The 16,317-nt window shown below is 62.5% G+C and overlaps 2 protein-coding genes across 2 annotated transcripts in view; one reads left to right on the top strand and one right to left on the bottom strand.

Annotated features, from left to right (window-relative positions):
• The window catches only part of CORO7 (coronin 7), a 68,654-nt gene that overhangs the window by 33,201 nt on the left and 19,136 nt on the right, over positions 1–16,317 (top strand). The gene's annotated exons all lie outside the window — the stretch shown is intronic.
• Positions 3,814–15,452, bottom strand: VASN (vasorin). The gene is made up of 2 exons (XM_007984231.3): positions 15,281–15,452; positions 3,814–6,477 (listed from the first exon to the last, which is right to left on the bottom strand). The coding sequence occupies exon 2, from the start codon at positions 6,466–6,468 to the stop codon at positions 4,447–4,449; it is 2,022 nt and encodes a 673-aa protein (XP_007982422.2). The 5' UTR covers positions 6,469–6,477; positions 15,281–15,452; the 3' UTR covers positions 3,814–4,446.

The following is a 16,317-nucleotide window of genomic DNA, read 5'->3' as shown; positions in this document are numbered from 1 at the left end:
AAACTGAGTCACAGGCAACAATGACCTGTCCAGGCTCTGGGACCAGCAAGGGTATGTGTCTGGGGGTAAGAAAGGCTGTGGGATCTTCTGGGGAGTCCCCAAAAGAGGTCCCACCTGAATACCAGTGAGAGCTGCTGCCAAGGGCTTCCCCCAGCTGAGAGCCGCCCAGAGGAGGGGTAGGGGACAGGGTGACAGTGGCACCCTCTCCCATCCTCTCACACCCAGGAAGGGGCTGAGAAGCTGGCAAGGCCCATTTTACAGATGAGGGAGGCAAAGGTGAGCAAGATTCAGCACCTTCCCTGAAGTCACATGGAGGGCGAGAGGCAGAGTCAGGGCTGCCCTCAGCCTCCTGCCTGCTCTGGGCATTGGGGATTCAGGGAGGAGTCAGTGGGACCCGCCTTGCCTTGAGGAGTCAGAGCTCCCGGGCCTTCAGACTCTACGTCTAGGATCTGTCCCCATGTCCCCCATCCTGGGCCCGGAGCTGCCTGGCATCTTGTCTTCTAGACCTTTCTAGGTCAGATAGCCCCTTCCCTGCAGGGCCCCCAGCAGAGGCATTGGTGTGAAGGGACCCAGCACCAGTCACTTCCACCCACCACTTCCTGCCTTCCAGGCTCCGCCCCCAGTGACAGGGTCCCCATCCCCTGCAAACATCTCCTGCCCCACCCCAGTGTGGCCTCTGGAGGAGTTAATGATGCCCAGACCTCACGGTGCCACTGGCCAAGGCTGACCCTGTAATTACCACAGTTAAGAATAGCCTCGAAGGACCAGTGAGGACTGGAATTTCTCAAATCACTCCCAGATGGGTGGCCAGGCCAGGGTCCTCTCCCCTCTGCCCCCGAGCCCTGGCCCCTGCTCTGCCTTCCTGGCACCCTTGGCAAGGGAGCCGGGACTCTCCAGCCCCCATGAAGCTGGTGGATGCCAAGGATGTGTGCCAGCCCCCCAGCTGCTCTGAGAGGTGGCGGGTCCCCTGCACCCCCAGGCATCCTGGAAGCTGGAGCCTCCCCACTGACTCCCTGGGGTGCCAGGACCTCTGAGCGAATCTGGGCTGAGCATGGAAAGTCTGGAGTGTCATCTGTGGGCACGGGAGGTTGGCAACTGCGTCTACTCCACCACCCTCGAGTTCTTCTGTTTTACAGATTTTCCATCTTTTCTTGGGCAGAACAGTGTGTGCCCTTATGAGAGCTAGAGGAGGCCAGGGTTCATGCACACACCCCGTCTCCTCCTCATCCTCACCCAGGGGCCTCCACTGTGGTCCCACCTATGCCCTCCCCGTGACATACGTGGAGTATCTGAGGGGAAGCCGGCCACAGTAGGAGGAGCGGGGGCTGGGAGCCACGCCAGCCTCAAACACCAAGGTCCTGTCTGTGCTCAGGCAGCATCCACGGAGGGCTGCCCAGCACTTTGTGTGCCTGGCACCATGCTTGGTGCCAGGTGGAGGTGGGAGGATAATGAGAGGGACTGGCAGCCTGCACTGAAGGAACATCTCATGCTTTGGTCTGGGAGGTGCAAAGATACACCTGTCTTGGGTGCCATGCTTCTGGGTGTGAACTGAGCGGGGATGAGTCTGTGAATACCTTTGAGAGGGCTGGGTGAACTGTATCACTCCCTACCCCCATAGATGTAGGGTCTGTTGCTTCTGTAGCTCACAGTGGCCCTAAGCCCTTCCGCGTGGCCGGCAGCCCCATCCGTGGCTGGGGAACAGGTGCTGGGGTCCTGTCTCCACTTACTGTGAGCACGCTGTCTTCCCTCCCTGTGGCCACTCCTTTTGTTTTTGTTTTTTTTTTTTTTTTTTGAGACAGAGTCTCGCTCTGTCGCCGAGGCTGGAGTGCAGTGGCCGGATCTCAGCTCACTGCAAGCTCCGCCTCCCGGGTTTACACCATTCTCCTGCCTCAGCCTCCGGAGTAGCTGGGACTACAGGCGCCCGCCACCTCGCCCGGCTAGTTTTTTTGTATATTTTTTTAGTAGAGACGGGGTTTCACCGCGTTAGCCAGGATGGTCTCGATCTCCTGACCTCGTGATCCGCCCGTCTCGGCCTCCCAAAGTGCTGGGATTACAGGCGTGAGCCACCGCGCCCGGCCGCTCCTTTTCAATATAAGAGGTCGCCGGGCATCAAACAAGAGCGTGTGTCACCCACATGGCCCAGAGCCTGCTGCGGTCAGCACCTGGTGATGGGGGCTCGCACACCCCCACATCTGCCCCTGGTCCCTGGCCTAGATTCAGGGGACTTGTCTCGGGTCGAGGCTGCATCTCAGCTTGGCCACCCCCTGGCTGGGTTCTCCCCTTCCCTGAAGCCCTGATCTGATGGCACACTCCAGACACTGTTCCTGGGAAGGCTTCCTTTCTTTGGGCCCTATCACCCCCCCGGCTGCCCCCCCACCACCGTCCCACTCGGCCAGGTTTGCTTTGCAGTGAAAACATTTCTTCAGCAGCCACCGTGTTCAGCGGCAGCCTCAGGCCCACAAAGGCTCCTTTGACAAGGCAGCCACGAGAAGGGGGAGGCAGGCCTGGCCGCAGCCACTCCCCTAATGGGACCCAGGCCTACAGGAAATCCACCTGGGCTGCCACTGCTGCCTCAGGAAGAAGGGGCCCCACCCAGGCCCACTGCCACCACCCACTGCCCGCCATGACCCATGGCCCGCCTCCTCCCTCCCTGTGCCAGAGCCCTCAGCAGCCGCTAATTGAATCCAGAGCCTCGCGTGGCTGGGCCTGACTCGGCGCTGACATCAACACCCGCGCCGCGGGGCCTGCTCCCTGGGTCTGGCTTGGCTGACTCTCCCCCCAGGGGTGAGGCCGAGTGCTGGGGGCTGGGGCCATGACCTGTGGGACAGTGGCATGGGGGCTGCAGAAGGCTCACTCCAGCATGTTCTGGGTGCCCCTGCAGCAGCAGCCCAGTGGGCCCCCTCCCCTCCTTCCCACTGAGGGTAACAGGAAAAGGTGCTGTGTGTCCATCACTGTCCCCAAGCTCCCTGCACCCAGTCCGGGCCACAGCTGCACTCAGCATCCCTGCCCCCACCTCAGCATGCAGCCTTCCTGGAAAATGCTTCCACTTCTAGGGTTTCCGGAAAGCCTGGGCACATCCCTAATGCAGGGGCTGAGGGGGCATCCCAAGGCCACCAATCCTGGCACCATCTGCAAGCCAGCCTGGGCCCTTTGTTCCTGTCTCCTAGCTTGTCCTGCCAGCTGGGGCTCAGCTCCTTTCTCCCCACCCATGGGGTCCCTGCCTTTGATGATTCACACTTCCTCTCCCAACAAAGCCCTCACTGCAACCGGGAGCAGGAGGCGGGGAGCAGGATTGCCCTGCTGCACCCATGCTGGGCAGTGGGGTGGCATGGGGCTTGGGCCATGCAAACCTCGCTCTCCCGAGACACTGTAGGGAAGGTCCTGGAGCCTATCTGGTCCTGGGACCATCCGTGAGGCCTGGAATGAGATAGCCCAGGGTCCTGTCCTTAGAGGAAGGCAGACAGTAAACTGCCCATCAGACCAACCCAGGAGGGCCTCACCTGGCCCCACATCTGCCACAAGCCTCTCCCAGCCGCACATGGGCCAGAGCTGCTGCTGGCAGAAGACGCGGCCTGGGGAAGGTGAGGCTTCCTGACCCGTCCTTGTCCAAGGCCAGAGGCAGCCCTGCCCCACCTGGGCCCAGCCTCACCTCCTTCAAGCCTAGGGTGGATGGCACCCAGATCAGGACTCCTGGGAGGGCTGCCCAAGCCCAGGGGATGCTGACTGAGGGTCCCGGCTCCCCATAGCAAGGGCTGCTCCTCGATCTCCCTCCATCCAGCCCATCTACCCTGGGGCTGAGCCCAAGAAACACACTTCATTTCATCTTTTATTTTCTTACAAAAGGCCTTCATATCATCGTTTGTCTTACAAAAACCTTACAAAGTCCTTGTCTCTGAGTTTGAAAAACATCTTCCCAGAATAAATGGGAAAGGATCTCTTATAAATATATGTATTTTTTTAAAAAAAGCAAAACATATTCCTAAAGCATCTTCCTTTCCAGTTTCTTTTGTTCCTTCGCTTCCTGGGGCCAAAGCTAGAGTCACACAGCCCCATCGCCCACCTGCTCTCCCTTTGCTCTTTCTGGGAGCTTCCTTCACTGACCCCCAGGGTCTGCTTGGAGTGGGAGAGCCCAGCAGGGCCCAGGCATGCGTTACCAGCACATGGCAGGGCCGGCGTGCCGAGGGACTGCACGTTGCGGAGGGCAGGGCGGACGCCGTCCTCATAGGCACTCGGTTCTGGGGACATTAGGGCTCATCAGCTGGGCCATGGCATCTCACAGATGAGGAGACGAGGTCCAGAGGGGACAGGACCCAGCTGTGGTCACACAGCCCTGTCTGCACACGTCCCCGAGGTTGGGACTGAGAACTTACGTGGTGTGGCAGCAGGAGGGGGCTGGCCGTCTCACTGGCTGAGAGCCTGGCCCCAGCTGCCCTGTCTCTCCCTGGCTTAGATGTAGGGCTTTGCGTGGAGGGGTGACTGGAGGCCAGGCCCTGGGAAGCCCATGAGTGGCACCTCACACTCAGACCCGCTGGGCAGGGCCTCTCCACCGCCCTCTGTTGCCTTTGGGCCTGGCTCCAAGGGGGCCTTCACCCCCTCCAGTTCCAGGGGCCCAGCCCCTGGCCCCACCTGCCCTTTGTCCTGAGCCGCTGCTGCCATGGCCCGCCCCCGCCGCACACAGTAGGCTGCCCCCACTGCAGCCAGCGCGGCCAGGAACACTGCGGCCAGGGCGGGCGCAATGAGGAGCGGCAGGTTGCCCTCGCGGGCCTGGGTGACTGGGGCGTGGTTGGAGTGGACGGCTGGGGGTGTGCGGGCCTCCCCACAGGCCTCTTCGCCCTCCGGCACCCGCCCGGGCCCCAAAGGCATGACACAGATGGAGTAGGTGGCATTGGGCCGCAGCTGGGTGACGGTGTACTCAGTGAGCGAGGCGGGCAGCCGCAGTGTCACCAGCCGCTTATCAGGGCCTGATAGGTTGCGGTAGGTGAGGCGGAGGCTCCTAAGCTGCACGGAGCTCCCCTGGAGGTAGCGCTGCAGCCCCACACGCAGGGAGGTGGGGCTCATCGGCTCGATGCCCAGGGTCAGGGGCCGTGGTGGCCTCGGCGTGGCTGGTGTAGGGCTGGGCTGTGTCCCCTGCCCCATCTGGCTCTCACAGTACAGGCCCGTGAAGCCCTCAGGGCACAGGCACGCCAGGTGGTGCCGTGCTTCCAGGTGGCATGTACCCCCATTGAGGCAGGTGGACGGTGGGCAGTCCTGGGGCTGGGGGACAGGCCCTATAGTAGGTGGGGCAGTGGAGGGCAGGCTGGGGGCCTCAGTGGCCGGCTCTGTGGGGCTAAGCCAGGTAGGAGCCAAGCTAGAAGACAAGGGTGTAGGCTCCCGAACCATGGGCCTCGTGGTGGGCACTGCGGCCGTGGTAGTGGTGGCTGGGCAGCCAAAGTCGGCGTAGTCAAGTTCCAGGAGCAGTCGGCCAGCATTCTTGGGCGGGAAGTGGCAGCGCGTCTCCTCAGGGCTGGCCAGTGTGACGTGGCTCTCGCGCACCCAGGGGCCAAACCAGCTCAGGGGGCACACGCAGTTGAAGGGGTTGCGGGCAGCTGCCAGCAGCCGCAGGCGGGGGAAGAGGCCCGAGAGGTCGCTAGGCAGGGCCTGCAGGCTTAGGTTGCTCAGGTCCAGCTCCTGCAGGGCAGCCAGGCCGGCCAGGTCCTCGGGCCGCAGCTGGGCGATGCGGGTGTTGCCGGCTAGCCGCAGGCGCGTCAGGCCCCGGAGGCCTCGGATCACAGGTGGCACTCGCTCCAGCTGGTTGTCAGACACATCCAGGTCGTGGAGGTTGCGCAAGCGGCTGAAGAGCCCCTCGTCCAGCTGCTGCAGCCCCAGACCGGCCAGCCGCAGCGCCTCCACATTGGCAGTGTCCAGGATGCCGGGCTCCAGGGCCAGGAGGCTGTTGTGGCTGAGGTCCAGCAGCAGCAGGCGGGGCAGGCGCAGCGGGGGCAGTGCCCTCAGCTCATTGTCCTGCAGCTTGAGCTCCAGGAGGCGGTCGAGCGTGTCAAAGGCACCAGGTTGGATGTGGCGGATGCGGTTCTTGCCCAGGTAGAGGCGCTCGAGGCGCCGCAGGCCATGGAAAGTCTCATTGGTGATTTCATGCAGCCTGTTGGCTGTCAGATCCAGGTTGCTGAGGTTGGCAAGTGGCTGGAAGACCCCGCTGGGCAGGCTGGCAATCTGGTTCTGTGACAGGTCCAGGAGCTGCAGGCTCGGCAGGCCGGCAAAGCTGCCTGTGTCGAGTGTGGTGATGCCGTTCTCAAAGACGTACAGCCCCACCGTGTTGGGTGGCACGTCTCGGGGCACCGTGGTCCCCTGGCGGGCAGTGCAGAAGACTGTCTGTGGCTGGCTGCACTGGCAGCCGGATGGGCAGCCCTGCACCCCGGGCCTCAGGGCCAGGAACAGGAGCAGTGGCAGTAGCAGAGGGACCCTGGAGCACATCTTCTGTCCCTGGGAGCAGAGAGGAGGCAGAGACAGAAGACCATGAGTCAGGGGCCTAGAGGGCAGCCACGCCAGGAAGGGCCAGAGGGAATTCACTGCTCCTGCCCCCAAATACAAGAGAACCCAATGGTTATGAGTCAGGTCGTCAGTGCCCCTGAATCAGGTTCTGTCCCAGCCCCGTCACTCCCTCACTGTGTGACCTTGTCGTTACATTCAGTGCACATAGAGGTCATCATGGGGCCCAACGTCCACTGAATGTGTAGTGACCATGCACCACTTCCTCCTGAACCCCAGACCCTCCTGCCTCTGCCTAGGTAGGTTCCCCCATCCCCTGCCTCAGAGGTGGACAGGGAAAGAGAGAATCAAGAATCATGGGACTTGGAGCGGCAGCTCCTCCCTACAGGGTCTGGAAGGAGGGGGCAGGCAGGCAGGCAGCTGGTGGGTGTGTAAGCAGAGAAGCTGGCTGCCCTGGTCCCCGGCTCCTGCTGCCACACTCTGTGTCCCGCCCTCCTTGGAGGAGGGACTGTAGCGGGAAGACTTCACATGGAAACTATGGGATCCGTGTTTTTCCACTTGGGCAGTCAGACCTGCTTAGGCTGGGGGCTGCGGGCCGCCAGGAAGTGGCCGGTGGGAAGGTTCCTGGAGGAGGGGCAGAGGTCACAGGCATTGGTAGGTGTCCCCTGTGAGGGAGGGAGGCGGGGAGCTGAGGCTGGTGACACAGCTGGAGCTGGGGGGCCACAGGGCTCAGGTGGGGACACTGGCTACATGGCAGCCCCAGGGGCAGTGCCAGGCCTGGGAAAACTCTGCAGAGTCATTCATCTACTGTTTCTATTTTTTTGAGATGGAGTCTCGCTCTGTCGCCCAGGCTGGAGTGCAGTGGCATCATCTCAGCTCACTGCAACCTCCGCCTCCCAGGTTCAAGTAATTCTCATGCCTCAGCCTCCCATGTAGCTGGGACTACAGGTGCCAGCCACCGAGCTCGGCTAACTTTTGTATTTTTTTTTAGTAGTGACGGGGTTTCGCCATGTTGGTCAGGCTGGTCTCAAACTCCCGACCTCAGGTATCTGCCCACCTCAGCCTCCAAAAGTGTTGAGATTACAGGCGTGAGCCACGGCCCCCAGCTTCATCTACTGTTTCTTGGGGTCTGCCCTGAGCTGGGCACCAAGAAAGATGAGCAGCAGCCATCCCCTCGGCAGTGGTGGTGCAACTCCTTCCCACGTGCCAGCTAAGTGGGAAGGACTAAGGAACACTCAGTGTTTACCATCACCTCAGGTAGCCCCCCAGCAGCCACATCAGGGCAGACAGAAGAAAGCAGGGCTCATGGAGGTGCAGGGACTCGCTGCCATTGCAGTGCCAGCAAGTCCGAGCCAGAGCCTAGGTGTGCAACAGCCACCTGTGACGGGTGCATGCCCTCCAGATGCCCTGGGGGCGGGGGCTCCCACCAGCCACTCCAGGCTCCAGATCTTAGCTGCACTGCCCAAGTCAGGCAGGTCTGTGGCTGGCCCCCATCACCTAGACTCCTGGGGAGACCACTGGGGCCGTCCCCAGGAGCAGCCCTCCCCACCTTGGCACCCCTAGAGTCCATGAGCCTCATACAGGGTGCCAGCACATCCCCAGGAAGCATCCTGCCCAGTGGTGCCCACAGCTCACACAAGAGCCTTTGTGCTGGAGCCCGGGCTTCCCCTCCCCCACACAGACGGTGCAGGTAGTCCAGGGAACATGACCCCCACCCAGCCTGCACTCCACCCCACTGCCCCAGGCTGAGGGGACCCATCCACGGGGCTCCCTCTCCCCCAGGTACGTGGGTTTCTGGAATGTAAGGAGGAGGAGCAGGTGGTCCCAGGACAGATTAGACAAATCACCGGTGAGGTGGCCACTGGGGTCTGCGGGTAGCTCGACGTGAAGGAAGGAGCCCTTGTCCCCAGGGTTTGGCCCATGCAGGCCCTGCCCACCTGTAGTATTGCACTGTCAGAGTCGTCTCCCCTAGAAGCCACCAACCCTAAGCCCCTAGCCAGTTAGCAACAACAAGCGCCCTTCAGAGGCCGGCAGGCTAAGCCTCCCCGACCTAGCGGTATGCCCCTTGCTGTCGTGTGCCCCCTCACCTCCCTAAGGTGAGACCCGGCCTGCCTTTGCCATAGGTGTCTCCAGGCCCTCTTAGCTCACCTCTGCCGAGTGAACAGCCCAGGAGGGCCTGGCACTGAGCACTGGAAGAAGTTAGCACCCCGAACCCCAGGCACGTGTCCCTGGCCCGGCCAGCACCACCCCAGGGGGGCTCGTGTCTGATGACCTAAGGCCCTGGGGCCACACCCCCAGTCTTCTCCTCCCCTATGGGACCCGCTCCACCCTCACTGACTCAGAGGACGGCGGGTGCGGCCTGGCCTCCAGATGTGGGCTGTGAGTGACCCCCACCCACCCCATGTCCATGTGGGGGGTGAGGCCACCTCTGCCTGAATTAGTCCTCCCAGCGGGACCAGGCCAGGGTCAGGAAGGGTGCAGCCAGGTTCCAGGGTGGGAAGGGACCCTCCACGTGGCCAGCCTGGCCACCACTGTGGCCTCAGCTCCCCTTGGGCCTCATTTAAGGTCACAGTTAAAAGCTCTCACTCCAGACAGGCAGCCCTGGGCTCAGAGGTGTCCAAGCTGCGAGGCCACAGACAGTGACTTTGCTCTCACACCTCGGTTTCTTCATCTGAGTATCTGGGACACTTCAGGGCTGCAGTGGGGGATGCATGTGGAGTCCTCAGCCCTGCAAGGCCAGGTGTGCAGGCCAGCTCTTAGGGGCACATGCTGGGGGGTGCTCTTCTCCCTGCACTGTTGGGTCTTTAATCAGCAAGGTCGTGAAGTGGGAGGGGACGCTGTGGGTCCATCTGGCCACAGGGTGGCTTTCTGGCTGACAGGTTGTGAGCTGTGGAATGTGCGTCCCTGTCAGCAGGACAGGGGTCTGGGTCAGGACTGTGGGCTGGGGTCCTGGGCTGACCACCCAGCAGGTAGCAGCCAGCCTGCTTCCCAGCCCCGTAAAACGTGCGGTGAGCTCTTTTGCCTGAGCCCCGATTATACCCCCACAGCAAAGGGAGGAGGGAGGAGGCAGCACTGGAGCTTTGGAAAACCCCAGAGTTTATAAGCTACAGGCTGGCAGCTCTGAGGGCGCCGCCAGGGGCTCCTGGCACTGAGGAACCCATCAGCCAGCCCCAAGAGGAACCCAGTGGGGGAAGGCTGACCGTGGAGGGGACGGTGGCAGGGTGGCAGGGGACAGAGGCCAGAGTTCCTTTCTCAACTGTGGGCCTCAGTTTCTCACCTCTGGAGTTGGTGCAAGCAGCCCTGCCCCCTCACCCTCTGGAGTTGTCGTTTTCTGTTGTCCTGTTTGTTTTCAAATGCGGAAGTTCTTTTAACAAGTTCTGGGAGCTGTCCCGCCCGCCTGGGGTCTGGGCGTGTGCTTTGTGTGTGCTCCGGGCTGGGGGCTGTCTACAGGTCACACTGTGTTTGCCGCCGCCCACCCGCCCTCCCACCCGGTGATCCCAGGACCTGAGCTTTGATATTTGATCCACTAGTCAGGCAGGGAGGTGAGACCTTTTCCTCTGCCCAATGCAGGTGGTGTTCCGGAGGCAGCCCTGGGATTCGGGGATGTTGGGGGGTGGGAAGATGACAACGAGGGTCTGGGGTCTCCCTCCTCCACCCAAGTTCCTCAGCCTTGCTGAATGCTGCTGCCGGCCTTGCCCCCTCTTTGGCATGGTAGCAGGCATAGGGCGACAGGGTCCACAGCCCAGCCACGGCCCCCACCTCAGCCCCCATCGTGCAGTGGGGACTGCTCGTGGCGCCTGTGTCTGGGGTGACTTGGTTTGTGCTCGGGGCACATGCTAAGTGGTCGGTAAACATTCACTGCAGAGGGCGTTACTCATAAACGCAGAACCCTGCCTGCCCCCCGGGCGCGGGTACTACTAAGGGAGAGGGTTTCAGGCCAGCTTTATACAGATCGGACGTCCCCACACCAAGGCTGCCCCTCACCCTGGGGCCTGGGGGCGGGGGTGGGGTATCTCCGGTTCAGGAAGGGGGCATGTGGTGGGTGATCTGTCCTTTGGCAGTCCCCTTCAGCACAGGACTTCAGGGAGGGGCCCTATGAGTAAGGAGGACAAGGCACTTGTATCTCATCTCCCAGGGGGATGCCCACCCACCCCCTGGGGTACACCACACACGCCCAGGGTCAGGCGGGGACGGGCGAGGGGACAGCATAGCTGGGGTGGACCCAGGCATCTGGCAAGCACATCAGCCCCTGGCGAGCTCATCTTAGTGATCCTGGGGCAGGCGGTGTGCCTGCTGAGTAGGGGACAGGCTTGGACAGACAGACAGACAGTCTGAGGCCAGCATGCCCCTTCTGTGCCGGATGCTTCAGAGTGGTGCACGACAGGCGCTGCAGGTCTGACCCTGGGACTCCGGGCCCCCGCTCCCCATGCTGGCCCGCCGAGGCTCTGTGTGGCCGGCAAGGCCTGGCAGCAGCCCAGCCCCGGGAGTCTGCCAACCCCCCCAGGCAGGCGGGACTGTGCCGGCGGCCAGGACGGCTGGCTCCAGTTTCGCTGACGTGTCCGAGGAGGCTCAGGGCCCAGCTGGGTCCGCCCCGTCTCCCCTTCCTTGGGACACAGCAGTCCCAAGGGCAGGGCAAAGAGGTCAGGGGTCTTGGGCCCCCACAGAAAGGGCAGAGAGGGCTGGGCCTCGAGTTCCTCAGGGACCGCGGCAGGTAGGCCCTCCCTATAGGCGCGGGGACCCCTGGCTGGTAATTGAGCGGGGGTCCACACCGGTGTCAGCCTCTTACTCCATCCACCACCCCAAGCTGGCGCTCTTCATTCCACAGATAATGCCACAGCCAGGAGTTCAGTCAGGCACTCAGCACGCTTTGTGACCTCACCCAAGCACGCTCCCCTCTCTGGGCTAACATCTCCCACCTGTGACGCCAGGGCTTTGCCCCAGGGCTGCACATCAGAATCACCCAGGAAGCTTTCAAAAAAACCTCCATGCTGGGGCCCCACCCCCAGGCCAATTTAACAAGAATTTCTGCTGGGCGCAGTGGCTCAAGCCTGTAATCCCAGCACTTTGGGAGGCCGAGGTGGGAGGATCACGAGGTCAGCAGAGGGAGACCATCCTGGCTAACATGGTAAAACCCCGTCTCTACTAAAAATACAAAAAAATTAGCTGGGTGTGGTGGCAGGCGCCTGTAGTCCCAGCTACTTGGGAGGCGGAGCTTGCAGTGAGGCAAGATTGCGCCACTGCACTCCCGCCTGGGGGACAGAGCGAGACTCCGTCTCAAAAAAAAAAAAAAAAAATTTCTAGGGGTGAGACCTAGGCAGAGCTGTGTTTTGGAGAAGCTCCTTGAGCAAGTTCTCTGCACAGCCAGGGTTCAGAACACCAGGGCAGAGGATAGCAAAGGAGACTGTCAGGATGTCAGCTCGTCTTCCTGTGCAGGGAGGGGCTCTGGATCCGGGAGCAGGTGTGGACCAGCTGGCAGGGCTGGGAGAGGAGCAGGCACAGGGCCTTCCCTCCTCCCTCCACCCAGGAGGCTGGCCCGGCCCCAGGTGGGTGCCTTCAGTGGCACCGTGGGTGACTTGGCAGCTGCCAGACCTGTTAGCCCAGGGCAGGGAGACCAGTGACTAAGGCCAGGCTCCAGCTCAAGTGAGCCCCTGGGGCAGTGGGACGTGCCATCTCAGTCACAAGAGGTGCAACCTGTCAGGGAGGACACCTGTGGTCCTGGGAGCTGTGTGGTGGCTGCAGCCCAACTAGAAATGGGCCAGTCCAGATGCCACTGTCGGCACGCGGCAGGTGTGATGCCACCAGGGCTGGGCCTCACATGGGGCCTTCTCACTGCCCGGTCCCCACCCAGGGGCAAGCACCCATCTAGTAAGGCCCTAACCTGCAATTCACCTTGAACTTGCCAGAAGAACACCTTAGTCACCAAGGAAGGCCACCAGCCCTAAGCTTCCTGGGCCTGGGGATCTGAGAAGGAAGTGGCCCTGGAAGGGGCCTTGCCTTTCTCAAGTTCCCCGTGCTGAACCCCCCCCCAGTCACCCAGGGTTCTTGGCCAACCCGTGGCAGAAATGGCGCCCCTGGGGTCTGTGAGCTGATCAATCAGCAGGCGGGATGGACTAAGGGAGGCAGAACAGGACCTGGCCACTGAACCACAACCCAGCCCCCGCACTGCTCTCAATGCCCAGCCGGGCTCGGGGCCCAGGGCCAGCAGGGGCCCCAGCGGCCGCCCCAGCCCCTTCCCGGTGCAGGCTGGCTCCCTCCTCCCTCCTTAATTAAATCTCTCAGGCAGCCCCTGAGGAATGTCAGAGCCTTATTGCATTCCCCACGAGGAGTCTGGTGGGGGCCGTCCCCAACCTTGGAGAATAATTGGCCCCTGGCCCGCCCCCACCCCCCCCCCAAAAACCGAGGTGGCCCGAGGGAGCCTCCTCCAGCCTCCTCACACCCAGGGAGGCTGGAATGAGGAAAAGCGGGGGAGGCCGGCGGCCCAGCGCGGAGGGAAAGCGATCCGGCTGACTCTGGAATGTGGAAACCGATAAAAGGAAGGAGGCTGAGGCCCTGCCCCTCCTGGTGCAAGCAGGCTCCCCCAAACACCCCCGCCCACCCCCAAATACACAGCCCTGCTGCAGTCACGCGCATGCAGACACGCCCACACTAGACACACACCCACTGGGCAGTGCTCCTGCAGACACACACACACACACACACACACACGTGCACCCTCCCCCTTCTCTAAGAACTCACGCAAATTCCACAGCAGTGAGGGGAGCTGGTTTTCTTGGCAGCACAGAGCCTTGGGCTCCCCAGCCCAGGGAGGGGACTCTAAGGGCAGCTGATGGGGGGTCCAGGAGAGGTCACTAACAGAGTTAGGTGGCCTTGCTGCCCTCCCGTGAGCTCAGGGCTGTCCAGTGGTCAGGGATGGCTCTGTGGGCAGCCTCCCCTCTGCACACCTCTGTCACTGGCAGGACTGGCTGTCTGGGCTGCTGAGGTGGGAGCTCCCTCCGGGGCTCAGCAGGGCCCTGCTTTCTTGTTCCCAGAGGCTGCCCAGTGTAGTGTTAGGATCCACTTATAAGCCCAGGCAAGGACTTAATTCTCTTTACTTGGGACTTATCCCAGCTCCCCCGGGGCTGTCGGTGGGGGTGACAGTAATGGGAGCTAGGAGCCACGGACCCATCTCCTGCCTAGGGCATCTCCCTTGCCATCTCCCTGGCCCCTGGGCTGCCTGCCAGAGGGGCCTTCCTTGGTTAAGCACAGGTCTGGGCAGTGTCTGAGAGGCTCCTTATGCTGAATCCCCTTCTCCCATTCCCAGAATATGGAGAGAGGTGCCATGGATGGCAAATGCTCTGGGACCCCAGCCCGCAGCCCCACCTCCATCTCCATCTGACCCTCCGGACCCACAGGTATCAGGACAGCTGTTCCAATGCGCAGGAGACGGGGGTGGGACAGGCAGTGCCCGGCCCCCAGGCTGGCATGTGTGTGCGCATCCTCCCTCCCCAGGCCCAGGGGAGGCTAGATAATGGTCTGGAGGGGATCCAGCTGGGCTGCTCATCACCAGAGCCTCTTCCTGCCTCTGACACTCTGTTTACAGAAGCTCCAGGCCAACTCCCCTGGGAGAAGAGAGTAAACTCAGGGGACTGCTCCCCATCCCCCACCTGCCTGCCCCAGCTCTGTTGGGTTTTTGTAAATAGCTGAGCCCATCCTGGACTTTGCTGCCCACTGGACTGGCCCTAATGGACCCTGCTTGGAAGGTCCCAGCCTGGTCACCCCTCTATGCCCTCAACACCCAAAGTACAGTCTAGTGTGAAGGGACCTTGGAGATTTTATCCAGTCCCCAGCCCTGGAGGCTCTCAGCCCAGGGAAGGGGGCTGTAGGTCCCGCTGCCTCTCTTCAGAGCCTCACCTGTCCTTGGTGCAAAAGGCAGGCAGGGGGACACCTAGACCCCCAGGACCTCTTCCTTCCACCCTGCACACTCCACCCCTGGGCTACAGCAGGAGAGGCGGTCAGTGACCCTGGTGTGGCAATCGTTAACGAACGGGGGAGAGGCAGAATGGTTGGCACCAATCGGCTGGCCTGCCAGTGACCACAGGGGACCTCGGCAGTCCTCAGGCCCCAGCACTGCCAGCCCAGGGACACAAAGGACTAGGCTGGCTCCAGGCCACTGGGTTTGCAGCGCAAGCAAAGCCCCTTCCCTGGCAGAGGCAGAGACCCGGCACCCTGCGACCCGGAGCACTAAGGGCCCTGGCCAGTACAGGTCCATCCCCCACCTGGAGGGATGGGCATCAGACGCCCACCAGCCACCCCCCGCCCCTCCCTAGGGCTGCATATCTGTAGCCCCCAGCTGTGCTTTGAGTGACAAGGGTCCAGAGGACCCCAGGCGGCCCTTCTGCACAGCAGCACCTACTGCCGGACCCCAGGAGGCAAAAGTAACCCAAGCCTACGCCTTGGCTATCCCCCCTCAAAGGGGTCTGAATCATAAAACTGGTCATGCCGGAGGGCCCAGCCGTGGGAGAAGGAAGCATGGGAGGGGGTGTTTATTTTGTCTGCTTGCAGCCTCGCGGGCTCACCGCACACTCAGGCGCGCACCCTGGCCGGCCGCGGGGCTGTCGGTGCCCCAGGACGGCGGGGGAAGGAGCGCACAGGGCCTGTCCGCCGGGCGGCCCGGGTGACCGTTCGGGGTTGGGACCGCGGTCCCGAGAGTGCGTGTGTGCGCGCGGCGGCGGTCCTAGCGCGTGAACCGCGCGTGTGCACAGCCTGGCCCTGGCGCCCCCGTCCCCGCCCGCAGCCCCCGAGCCCGGCAGAAACTCACCGGGAGGCGGCGGCGGCGCAGGGAGCCGGGCGGGGCAGGCCGCGGCCTTAGTCTTTCCCGGCCGGTCGGGCCCGACGGGGTCCTGGGTCCCGAGGCAACCGCGCTCGAGTCCGCGTCCACCCGCCCCGGGCTCGGGCTCCGGAGTCGGCTCGAGGGAGGCCGGTCGCGCCTTTAGAGTCCGGGGAGCGGGCCTGCCGCGGCAGCGGGCGGGGCCTCTCCCCATTGGCCGGGGCGGAGCCGCGTGGGGACACGCCCCTTCCCCACCGAGGGGCTCGTGGGCCGGCTTGGCCTGGCCCTCACTCTGCGGCCTCCGGACCTGGGCCGGGAGACCTTGTCTGTCGTGGGTTTGCCGGATGACACTGGGCAGGTTCCTGCTTTTTGTGTAAAAAGTGAGAGACTATTTAGGAATCCTAAGAGCCACAGCCCAGATACCTATGAGGCGCCAGGCAGGTGACAACTGCCAGAAGTCCAGGCCAGGGCCTCTGCGGCCCTGGAAAGGCGGGATGGTGGGAGTGGGTCTGGTAAGGACTGAGTCCTCATGACCAGCCCGGGCCAGCTAGAGCTTTGGATTTTTGAAGAGAAACTGGAAATCCAGATTTTTAGGTGAAATCTCTCAATGTGTTATTGTTGGTAGCTAATCCCAATTTCAAAAAACTCCTGGCAGCCCACACAAAGCCCTTTCAAGAGCCTCCTAAGTACAAACTCCAATGCCAAATCTGAGCTCAGGGTCCTCTTAGCCACGGCAGCCTTCAGAGTTGCGAGCAGCCCTGGACTCCCTTCCCCACCGTATTATGAGAGGAAGGGACTGTGTCAGGGAGGGCAGTGGTGGTCTGCCCACGGCCCCACAGTTACTGGCAGCTTCAAGCCTGAGATGTGAAGGCATAGAGGTGGTCACCGTCGGTGGGTGGGACCTGGGCTGCAGTTGACAGTGGCCCTTGATGGGGCAGGAGGGGCGGGTGCCAGGGGCTGGACTAGTCCAGAAAAATCCCCTGCCTTGGAGGATTCCAGGAAAACACTGCCCTCCTCCCCCTCCGCGT

The sequence above is a fragment of the Chlorocebus sabaeus genome, chromosome 5 (assembly GCF_047675955.1).
Source record: "Chlorocebus sabaeus isolate Y175 chromosome 5, mChlSab1.0.hap1, whole genome shotgun sequence".
NCBI lineage: Eukaryota > Metazoa > Chordata > Mammalia > Primates > Cercopithecidae > Chlorocebus > Chlorocebus sabaeus.
The sequence above is the reverse complement of the archived record's forward strand: the minus strand, read 5'-3'. Positions and strand labels throughout refer to the sequence as shown.

Bases quoted from the DNA above. Each gene is read 5' to 3' on its own strand.
- VASN (XM_007984231.3), bottom strand. From the start codon at position 6,468: ATGTGCTCCAGGGTCCCTCTGCTACTGCCACTGCTCCTGTTCCTGGCC.